Source organism: Cucurbita maxima, unplaced genomic scaffold (genome assembly GCF_002738345.1).
Source record: "Cucurbita maxima cultivar Rimu unplaced genomic scaffold, Cmax_1.0 Cma_Scf00052, whole genome shotgun sequence".
NCBI classification, from domain to species: Eukaryota; Viridiplantae; Streptophyta; class Magnoliopsida; order Cucurbitales; family Cucurbitaceae; genus Cucurbita; species Cucurbita maxima.
In genome coordinates this window covers 138,511-149,091 of record NW_019272068.1, presented here as the reverse complement: position 1 = coordinate 149,091, position 10,581 = coordinate 138,511, and the positions used below count along the sequence as shown (strand labels likewise).

The window sequence follows — 10,581 nt, the reverse complement described above, 5'->3', positions numbered from 1 at the left end:
GGGGGGGGGGGGGGGGGGGGGAAATATTGAAATTAATAAGAACACAGCCGAAGGAGGAGAAATCACAAAGAAAACAACTGAATCGGTAGTTGAAACAATTGAACCAGTTGCTGAAATCAATTTTCCAGTAACTGTTGCACCAAATTTGACAATAAGGTAGGGGAGAAATCGACATCTACCTATATGGTTAGCAGATTATACTTCCGGTGAAGGCTTACTGAAGAGGATGAAGAAAATATGGTATTTTTAATGATTTCAGATCCTGTGAATTTTGAAGTTGTCAAAAACCCAAAATGGAGATTGGCTATGGATGAAGAAATCAAATCCATTGAAAAAAAAATCAAACATGGAATTTGATGGTTCTACCGGAGCAAAGAAAATAGGGTGAAATAGATTTATAAAACCAAGCTAAATGAGTCTGGAAAAGTTGATAAATAAAAAGCAAGATTGGTTGTAAAAGACTACACACAAGAGCATAGAATTGATTATACGGAAGTGTACGCACGTGTCTAGAATGGATATTGTGAGAATGATCATTGCTTTAACAGCTCAAAAAGGTTGGAAACTCTATTAGTTAGATGTCAAATTAGTTTTTTGATATGGGAGTTAACAGAAGATTTTTGTTGAACAACCAAAAGGCTATGAGAAAAAGGGAAGTGAGGAGGGTGTACAAACTCTAAAAGGTTCTCTACGGATTAAAACAATTACCTAGAACCTGGTTTAGTCGAATAAAATCCTACTTCATCAAGGATGGATTTAAAAGCAGTTCCAGTGAGCAGACACTCTTCATCAAGAAGAAGGGAAGTAAAATTCTTAATGTAAGCATTTATGTTGATGATCTTTTATTTACTGGAGACGATGAAGAATTATTGGAGGAGTTTAAACGTTCCATGAAGAAAGAGTTTAATATGAGACTTTGGTGAGATGAGATTTTTTCTTGGAATAGGGGTAATACAAAGATTAGATAGGTATTTTTATATGTTAAATAAAGTATGCTGCTAAAGTTTTAAGTCAATTTGGCATAGAGAATTACAATTCTATTTGTAATCCCATTGTTCAAGAACAAAAAATTGACAAAGATAAAAATAGTGCAAAAGTAGATGTAACTTTGTATAAACAAATAGTGGAAAATCTTATATATCTCACAACTACTCATCCTGATCTTGTTTATTGTAAGTTTGATTAGTTCTTTTATGTCATGTCCAACACAATAACATTTTGCAGCAACTAAAAGAATTGTAAGGTACTTGAAAGGTACGATAGATTATGGTGTATTTTATACAAAGGGAGGAGTTAGTGATTTAATTGGATTTAATGATGGTGACTATGCCGGAGACATGGAAGATAGCAAGAGTACTTCAGGCTATGTGTTTATGATGAGTGGAGGAGCTGTAGCTTGGTCTTCTCGTAAGCAGCCTATAGTCACCTTATCAACCACAGAAGCTGAGTTTGTTGCTGTTAGTGCCTGTGCATGTCAAGCTGTTTGGATGAGAAAGATACTCAAAGAGATTGGTCACTCTCAAAGAGAAGGAACAAAGTTTATGTGTGATAATACTTCAACTATTAAGCTATCCAAAAATCCAATTCTACATGGATGTTCCAAACATATAAGAGTAAGATTTCGCTTTCTCAAAGATCTTACAAAGGAAGAAATTGTTAATTTATTATTTTGTGGTACCCGAAATCAACTTGCTAATTTGTTGACAAAGCTTCTAAAATTAGAAGCAGAAGTTGCATGAAGAAGTTAGTGAGTTTTTTTTACTTGAACTCATTCTTGACAAAGAAAAATAAGTTCAAGAGAGGATTATTAGAAAATTTGATTAGGTAAAAAATAGTTTTTGAGTAATTTTAGGTATTTAATTTAAATATTTTACAAGATTTTTTTACTTTCCGAGATTTGTGGTTAGTTTTTTTTTTTTTTTTAAGGTTATTTGTAAATCTATAAAAGCTAATTTTAGTATTCAATAATATCATCACTTCAAACTTCAATTGTTTATGTTTCTTGTTTATGTTTCTGGCTTAGACCCCACCTGGAGACCCAGACGCGGAATGGCTAACGCTGGACAACGCAGACATGAGCTTCCTGCTCCATGACTAGCCCTTGGCCCCCATCGAGGACGAAATCACCATGAGACCAAAGACATACAAAGACAAGGTCCCTCACTGCAGGGACCAAGGACCTGGTGGACCCCGTGTTATCGTGCCTCCTTAAGGGTCGGGCAGTGGTGGACATACTGAAGAGGGAGACGTTGCTGGCGGGGCGGAGGAGATGACAACACTCTTGTCGGAGGCATGGGGGGTAGAGGAGAAGGAGATTATGGAGCTTGACGGCTATTCACTGGGCATTGAGGGCGTACTGCATAGACATGCCATGAAGGCGGACAAGGTTTACACCACGCTATATGCGCCAACGCACATTAGGCCTGCCATTTCCATGGGGGTCTCGAACCTGGACAAGTCTGTGCTTCTGCCTGACATGGTGCTTGACTGGAGGAGGATGAGGGTGGTCTGTGAGGCGGTTTTCTACCTCACATGCATGGTGGAGGGACACCCCAAAAAGAAGATGGGGGGGATCACTGTGCCGGGCCAGAGATCCGGCAGCAGGAAGAACATGATGGCGTTTACGCACCCGGCAAGCTACTACATGGGGGTGTTGGATGTGGGACATGCAGTCGCTAGGGCAACAACCGACATGGGGAAGGAATGCACTGCCACGCTCCTGATAGAGGGGGCGCATGTGGGCACTGAGGGCAAGATGCCTGTGCGCCCTGAATGTATACACGCTCGCCCATGGGGAGAAGAAGCCCTCCGCGAACCACATCCTACTGAATAGCAAACTCGTGAACATACTACTCAAGCCTACTCCCTACATGGCCTACAAGGCCTGGAAGAATCACATTAAGATCACCTGACATCCCCTCGAGTGCGAAGAATATGATCATAGGGTTGGACCCGGATGACGACACGGGCACCTCGAAGCCCCGCAAGTCCGCTGTGTTCTCGGGTATGAAGAGGCCCATCCTGGTAGGGAAGGAGTCGGTCATGACCAGGTACCTCCTATGCCCCTCCGACCTAGGGGCAGCACTAGAGAAGGCATGGAGAGAGCTCGCAGGCGACGTGATGGCCTCCATCACCAAGGTCTGCGCATAGGCAAACCCCACCATGCCACAGGACAGAGGTACGTGATATGAACCAAGAGACATCAATCATAGAATATATTTCATTGAAGATCTGAAGAAAATGTTGTCAAAATTACCAAAAGATATTTCAATTCATGACACATTAAAGGAATGAAGTTTCATTTTATAAATTTTGGGTGGATCATAATTTAGAGTTACAGTGTTTCTTTAATGTATTTAAGGCTTATTTACATAATGGATAATTATGACCAATAAATATACAAGTGGCTATAGTAATAAAGTATAAATGTTACAAACACTTGAAATGACTCAGGTAAGGCCAAGGATTTTATTTTCAAGCTATATAAAGCCATGTATATTATCTTTGTAAGATAGACGGTGGAAAATGTAGTAAAAGAAGTATATGTGTTTTCCTTTAGTCAATGACTAAGTTTCTTTGCAATTCTATTTAGTTTAGGTTGCAGGTAGAATCATTCGAGCTTGACATGATCAATCTTGCTTGTGGAGTGATTCGAACCTCAAACAAGTGTTCTTGCCTTGACATATTTGATCAACAAGAATCATTCAAGCTAGACATGATCAATCTTGCTTGTGAAGTGATTCGAATCTCAAATAAGTATTTTTGCCTTGAGATATTTGATCAACAAGAATCATTCAAGCTAGACATAATCGATCTTACTTGTGGAATGATTCAAATCTCTAACAAGTATTCTTGCCTTGAGATATTCGATCAACAAGTTAATCTGAATTTTACTTCCCTTGTAGTGATTCCATATCATTTGGTATCAGACCTTTCAATTGAACTGATTCCACGTGAGTGTGGTAATCAAGAGAGAAGTTATCTTTGAGAACCTTGATGAGGCCTTTTGGGGAATCCCAAAACAAAACCATGAGAGCTTATGCTCAAAGTGGACAATATCATACCATTGTGGAGATCTGTGATTCCTAACACATAGACCCTAAAAATAGGTGAATCGAGTTGTCACCCTTAGGGTGCAACCCCTATTCATGAACTAGCCAAGAGGAGGTAGGGTCTATGTGGTATATATAGTCAAGTTGTCACCCTTAGTGAGTTACATTGAATCATAGAGGGTACGTTACTGACGTAGTTTTAGTTGTGCCTAGAGAGGGAGCAAAGTTAGTTACGGTCTCTGCTCCGAAGGGTGACATGATAGGTAATTTATTATTGTAACGCAAGAGGGGGTGTGAACAAGTCAGTTACTATCTCCGATCGGAAGAGCAATTTGACAGGATAGTGACTATTTCACCTGAAAAGACGACGCAACAGGTAGTTATAACCCAGATAGTTAGGTGTGAAGTATATATCTTACGTTAGAGCAAAATGGTTCATCCATAGTTACTAGACTTACCATATGCCTGACCTTTTCAGTTATGAACCCGAGTGGTGTTGGGTTATAACTAATTTGAAGAAAATCATGTGGCTTTAGATTTGAATGCACGCCCAGAAGCCGAATGAACCAATTTGTTGTTGCCACGTATCAAGTCGAGGGCGCGTGACCTATTCGCGCATGGGCAACCCTCTAGCTGCATGTGAGACACTTCAATCATGATCCAACCTTGGTTTTCTTCAATTTAACCCCCTTTTATATTTGTTCTCATGCATTTCTTGATAATTCAAGAAACAATACTTTTGGAGCAATTTTGGAGCAATTTTGGAACCAAAAACTTGAAAACATTAACTAAGAGGTAAGTAGCAATTTTGGACTTTTCTCTAGATATACATGTATAAATCACTTTAAAATTGATAAGAACCTTAAGTTACATAATATTTAGAGGATTACGGAAGAATTCAGTCAAAACTGTGAATGAATGGCTTAAATCGAGCTTTGTGCTCTGAATAAACCAATTTTAAAGAGGATAACTAAACAAACTCCGTCGTATATAAAATTTTAATTTAAGCATGAATATGATATATTAACTTCAAAGGTTATTAGATTAAGTTAAGGGGCTGAACCAAACATATGGTAAAGTAACTAAATGTCAACCCTCGGTTTATGGTCAAACCACATCCAATAAAACTTGATATATTACTTGAATTCATGACTCTCAAAGGACTAGTGAAAAATTACTAAAATTACTAAAATGCCCCCAATGACTAATGACCATCAACTTTAAGAACTTAGTAATTTTGTTGGTCTTGTTAGTTATATGATTCTTTAGGAATGTTTTATGCTTATGATAGGATCATGTTTACTTTAAAATCGTACATGCATCATGAATAGGGTGTGTAATAAGTTTTCATGTATACCTAGGGTTACTTATATTACTATGCACAAGACATACTCTAGGATTATGTACCAAGTTAAGCTAATGCCTTACACACCCCTTACCCATGATCCTTTAAGTTTGCTCGGTACTACTCGACTAGTTTTAAGTGATTCATGATCTCCCACCACGTTATGCATCATGATATCTATGTTTTCCTCTTTTAGGTGGGATGTCGTACATCGTGCTTTCTTAGCAGGATATCATGGTAAGGTCTTATGTTTTTCCTTGCCTAGATGAGATGTCCTATACCATATTAAGGAATGATTGCCCATGTTTGTATGTCTAACCAAACCCATTCATGCAAATTCTCCCTGCCCATACCCCTAAGACGCTCCAATCACGTTTCTTGCAAGATGACACTCCCATGTGTTTGCACTGACCATGTGACCTTCTCGGTCTTTCATGAAGAATAGTCTAGGGCCATATTAGAAATAGCAACTAGGTTGACCAAGTATCATGAACCCAAACCAAAATTATATGTTAAGTCCTTGGTTTTTTTACCATGAACATGATTAAGAGTTACAAATAGGCTACTTATGAAGTCTTTGTACTCGCACCAACTTTTTCATGTTTTTCACGTAGTAAGAAGCTAGACGGGAATGAAAGTAGATTTTGGAGCACGAGCCATAGGCAAACCACCTCAACCTTAACTCTGTTTTTCATTATTTTTAATATTTTATTTATCCCAATCAGTAAAAAAGTCAACAAAAATATATTTTTATGGTAATAAAAATATTCCTCCGATCTACTGCCGTCCGATTCGGCATCCCTCTTAATCCGTTCATCGAACGGCTGTCATTCATCTGAAACAATATAACCAAATCTTTCCCTTCCCTTTGGCTTCTCCGATAAGCCAAAACAGACGACAGAATTCCTCAATCAACATTGTTGGAGCAGAGAGAGCTTCACATGGCGGCCTCCATTTCAACTTCAGCTAATCCTCTTCTCACGTCAGAGCGCCCGAACCGCTTGGCTGCTAACGTAACATCTTTGTCGAGATTGTCTTCCACATCGTCTATACAGCTACCGGTTCAGCTTCGGTGTGTTCGACTCGGAAACCATGGGGTTTCGACTCTGTCGCGGTCTCGAATCTTGCCTGTGGTAGTAATCTCTTTTCTTGGATCTGTATGTCGTCTTAATTGAGGAACCTGTTAGAGAAATTGGAATATATGGACTTCCCTTTTGTTCTAATTTTTGCTTTTGTTCATAATCTAATATTCAATGACTTCTTGTTAGTTGTACGGTTTCTTGCCCTAATTGCAGCTATAAATATTCTGTAGACCGAAACTCATGATTTAGCTGTTTTCTTTTCCCCTTTTCCTTTAACTTCGGGATTTCCTTTTATTTGAATTTTGATAATCACGGTGTCTGCTGCTTTTTACATATAACTTGAAACTAGACGGTTCAATTAGGATTTTTTTGTAAGAAATGAGTGTATTCTATCTGGTTCTATGATTTCTAGGTTGGTTCAAAAATCCAGTTATAAGTACATTTCCGGAAGTACTTTGTTCATTCAGAATGTTTAGTACTTTGTTCATTCACAACTATTACATTAGTGTTTTTTTTTTATTAGTTCTTAAGTAGATTCTTTGAATATGGATGATAATATGAAGATGTGTCTGAACTACTGTAATGGATAACGGTGGACTTGTTTGTACAAATTAACTTTTGTAGATCAAAGCAAGTAATCAAACGTTTTCCTCCTTTGATGATTTACTGGCCAACTCTGGCAAACCGGTGTTAGTCGACTTCTATGCTACCTGGTTAGTCACTTTCTTTCTCTTCAATGCACGCACACACATCTATTTTCAAGGCACTCTTCCTTGAAGAGCATTGCAGACGTGACATGATATTTTGTTACAGTTTGCATGATTGTTAATATGTTGAGTCATTTTGTGTTTAATAGATCTTGAATTTTAAAAGTGACTTATATGTTTCGGACCTATGAGTTGTAAAGTTGAAAATTAAGTTTTGGAGATCTTTTAGACAAATTTTTCTATTTGTAGGAACCTAACTTATAGCTTAGCCTAAAATTTAAATTTGTGGACTAATATGGGTGTAGTAGATTTAGTCAATTGCATCAATTAAATGTGTCAATTTGATCTACTTATTTGGACATTTCCTTGTCAAAGGGGTTATGACCTTTACATTTCTTGAGCATTTCTGTTTAGAAATTCAGAATTGTAAATAATTTGCATTACACATTGTTTATGTTTGATTATATACTTAAAAGACATCTCGACAACATCTAGTTCTGTTTGAATGTGCATGTTGTAGGATCCTTGGAATGTTTGTCCTTGATTGAGTTGCTACACACCCATTTTCAAAGAACTCCTAGAAAAGCATTGCATACGTGGTATGATATACCATCACACTTTATACGCACAATGGTAATCTGCGGAGACATTTTTAATACACTATTTCAAAACAATCTATTGTTACCTGGGAGCAATACCTTGTGAATATGATTCAATGGTCAAGTTAGTGCTTGACTACTGAGGAGAAATAAAACAAGCAGGGGTTCAATTGTAGAATCGAAGTATTTTCTTTTAGAAAAAGTAATGTAATTTTATTAAATAATGAGTAAACCTAGCCCCTCATTTGCAGGTGCGGTCCTTGTCAGTTTATGGTTCCTATTCTTGAAAAAGTTAGTGCTAAGCTGAGTGACACAGTCCAGGTGGTCAAGATTGACACTGAGAAATATCCTGTCATCGCTGATAAATACAAAATCGAGGCACTGCCTACGTTCGTCCTCTTCAAAGATGGAAAACCCCTTGACCGATTCGTAAGTGAATGCTTTGACTCATTTCTAGTTATTTGGAGTGATATCAAATGTACGACTTATTGTAGCTTTTGCTGTCAAACAATAGATGCGTGAAGATCTCTCTCTCATAATGTTTTAGAATCTTTTCAAGTACATGATTTTTTTTTTTTTTTTTTTACTTTTCTGAAATTTAACGAAAAAGTGAAATGTTACCAATGAGTAGTTTCGTCGAGAAAAACTGTAATTATGTTAGAAATTGAAGTTTCCATATCTATAAAGGTCTATCCTTGATTACTCTGAAACCATTGTCTACTGTTTCTTTACTCTGTTCATGCAACCAGATTAATTTCAAGGAGTTAAAGCTATGCCCATGTTTTCACTATTCAGTTTGCCCCCTTGTAAACACATTAGCACATCCTCTTTCTTACTAGGCTACAACTATTTTTCGTTTTCTTTAAGTTTTAGTGAGATCTCATAAACAATCTTTTAACTTCTTAGACATTCTTGTTGAAATGTCAGGTAGTCGCTCTTTCAGTTTCTTCTGCTTTGATTATTAATTTTTTTTATTTTAAACATGCCTGCAAATGATATATATGCAGGAAGGAGCTATGACAGCGGATGACCTCATCAAACGCATTGAAGATTCTCTGAAGGTTAAGCAATAACACTGGTGAGACTCCATACCCTGATTAAAGAATTTGTCTAACCTTGCATTGCATGCTTAGAAGATTTAATACCCATATTGTTGGGAGACAAACTTGGTTTTTTATTTTTTTTTAATTGAAAAGGCCAAACTCTTTAAGAGAACGACAAGATATACAATGAGCAATTCAAAAACCAGCTCAAACCAAATAGAGCCAAAGCAAGACAACGACAGAGACCGAATAAAACTTTAAAGAATGATCTCCAACTCTTAAGAATAAGAAACAACATATAAATACAGAACTCTGTGTGAGGAAGTACTAACCTAGCTGTAGACTGAACTTTTCCAATACATTTCTTCCACTATAAAGATCCACTCGTTTCTCCCGTGCTAAATGTTCTACAAAATAACTAAAAGGTAGTCTTCAACAACACTTCTTCCTCGTCTTCAAATGGAGGATGGAACAAGGCCTCCTTACGAGGAGCAAGAAAAACAATTATGAACCAAGGAAGCTTATCTCCCAGCATATGATTAAGTTCTCCACAGCATACTTACCCAAAATACACTGCTTTGGATTCACATCACGGAGGAAATCTCCTGCATCAAATCAAATGTGCTAATCTTTCCGTGCATGACTTGTTAGGCAAAGAATCTAACCTTCTTTGGGACAAAGAAAACAAAGAGGGGCTTGGATTGGGAGAGAGACGCAAAAGAGAAAAGAAACATCTAGAGAAAAAACCACTTGAAAGGTCAGAGCTCCCAAAAAAATATCCCAGAGTCGGGACAAAACCAAAATCTCACTAATTATGAAATCAAAGTGGAGATATCAAACAGGGAAGGTGACATCAAAAGCTTCCCTGTCCAAAAGCGGTGGCATAAAATCAAAGTCAAAGGGAACATAATCCCGGGAAGCAAGAAGGATATGGTCTTTAGGAGCAGATTTTTACAAAGAAAAAATGAAGGCAAATCTCTTATTGCCTTTTTATAGCTTTAATCTGTCTAAAAGACATCAAGAAATTTGCACACTTTATCACTCCAATTCTCATTTAGTGTGTTTATAACAATACCTTATCCCAACAACTATTTTGATAAACTTAGTTACTTTTTAGAAAAGAATGTTTGTTCCCTTGCGAAGAATATTTGGTTGACCTTGAGGCGCTAACAACTTTTTCTTCATAGCTAAGAATGTTTAGCATGATTTAGAGGTGCAAAATTAGGACCAATTAGAAATCAAATTCCAAAATTGGAACCCAAATGTCACTTTTGAAACCAGAAGGATCAAATAGAAATAAAGTTTAAATGTTAATGATAAAAAAAAAATTGTAGTTAAAATAATTCTGTTAAAAGCCTACAAATTTTAGTACATTGGTTGGAGTTTGCGGAACTGATCTAAGCACTGCGTTGAAAAAGTATTGTAAAGGTTAACCACCTACTATAAATCTAGTAAGTTCTCCTATTGTGTATATCCTATGTTCCTTCGTTTTCAAATCATGGAAGTGTTTAAATGTTGGTTAATAATTTATAACATTAATTGGTTGCACTGCAGAAACACTGGGATGTCAAACGTCCAAGGGAGATATCACTGAGAAAATATGGATATGGAAATCAATGTCTTGGACAGGAAGGAATTCTGGGTATGCTACTAAGACTAATAGAAATAACCTCTCTCTCTCTCTCAAAAAAAAAAAAAAAAAAAAAAAAAAAAAAAAAAAAAAAAAAAAAAAAAAAAAAAAAAAAAAAAAAAA

At 36.9% G+C, this 10,581-nt stretch overlaps 1 protein-coding gene across 1 annotated transcript; it reads left to right on the top strand.

Annotated features, from left to right (window-relative positions):
• Positions 1-6,277: 6,277 nt before the first annotated feature.
• On the top strand, positions 6,278-10,509 carry LOC111471411 (thioredoxin-like protein slr0233). The gene is made up of 5 exons (XM_023117134.1): positions 6,278-6,530; positions 7,104-7,192; positions 8,037-8,214; positions 8,793-8,863; positions 10,383-10,509. The coding sequence occupies exons 1-4, from the start codon at positions 6,339-6,341 to the stop codon at positions 8,856-8,858; spliced, it is 525 nt and encodes a 174-aa protein (XP_022972902.1). The 5' UTR covers positions 6,278-6,338; the 3' UTR covers positions 8,859-8,863; positions 10,383-10,509.
• The last annotated feature ends 72 nt before the right edge of the window (positions 10,510-10,581 follow it).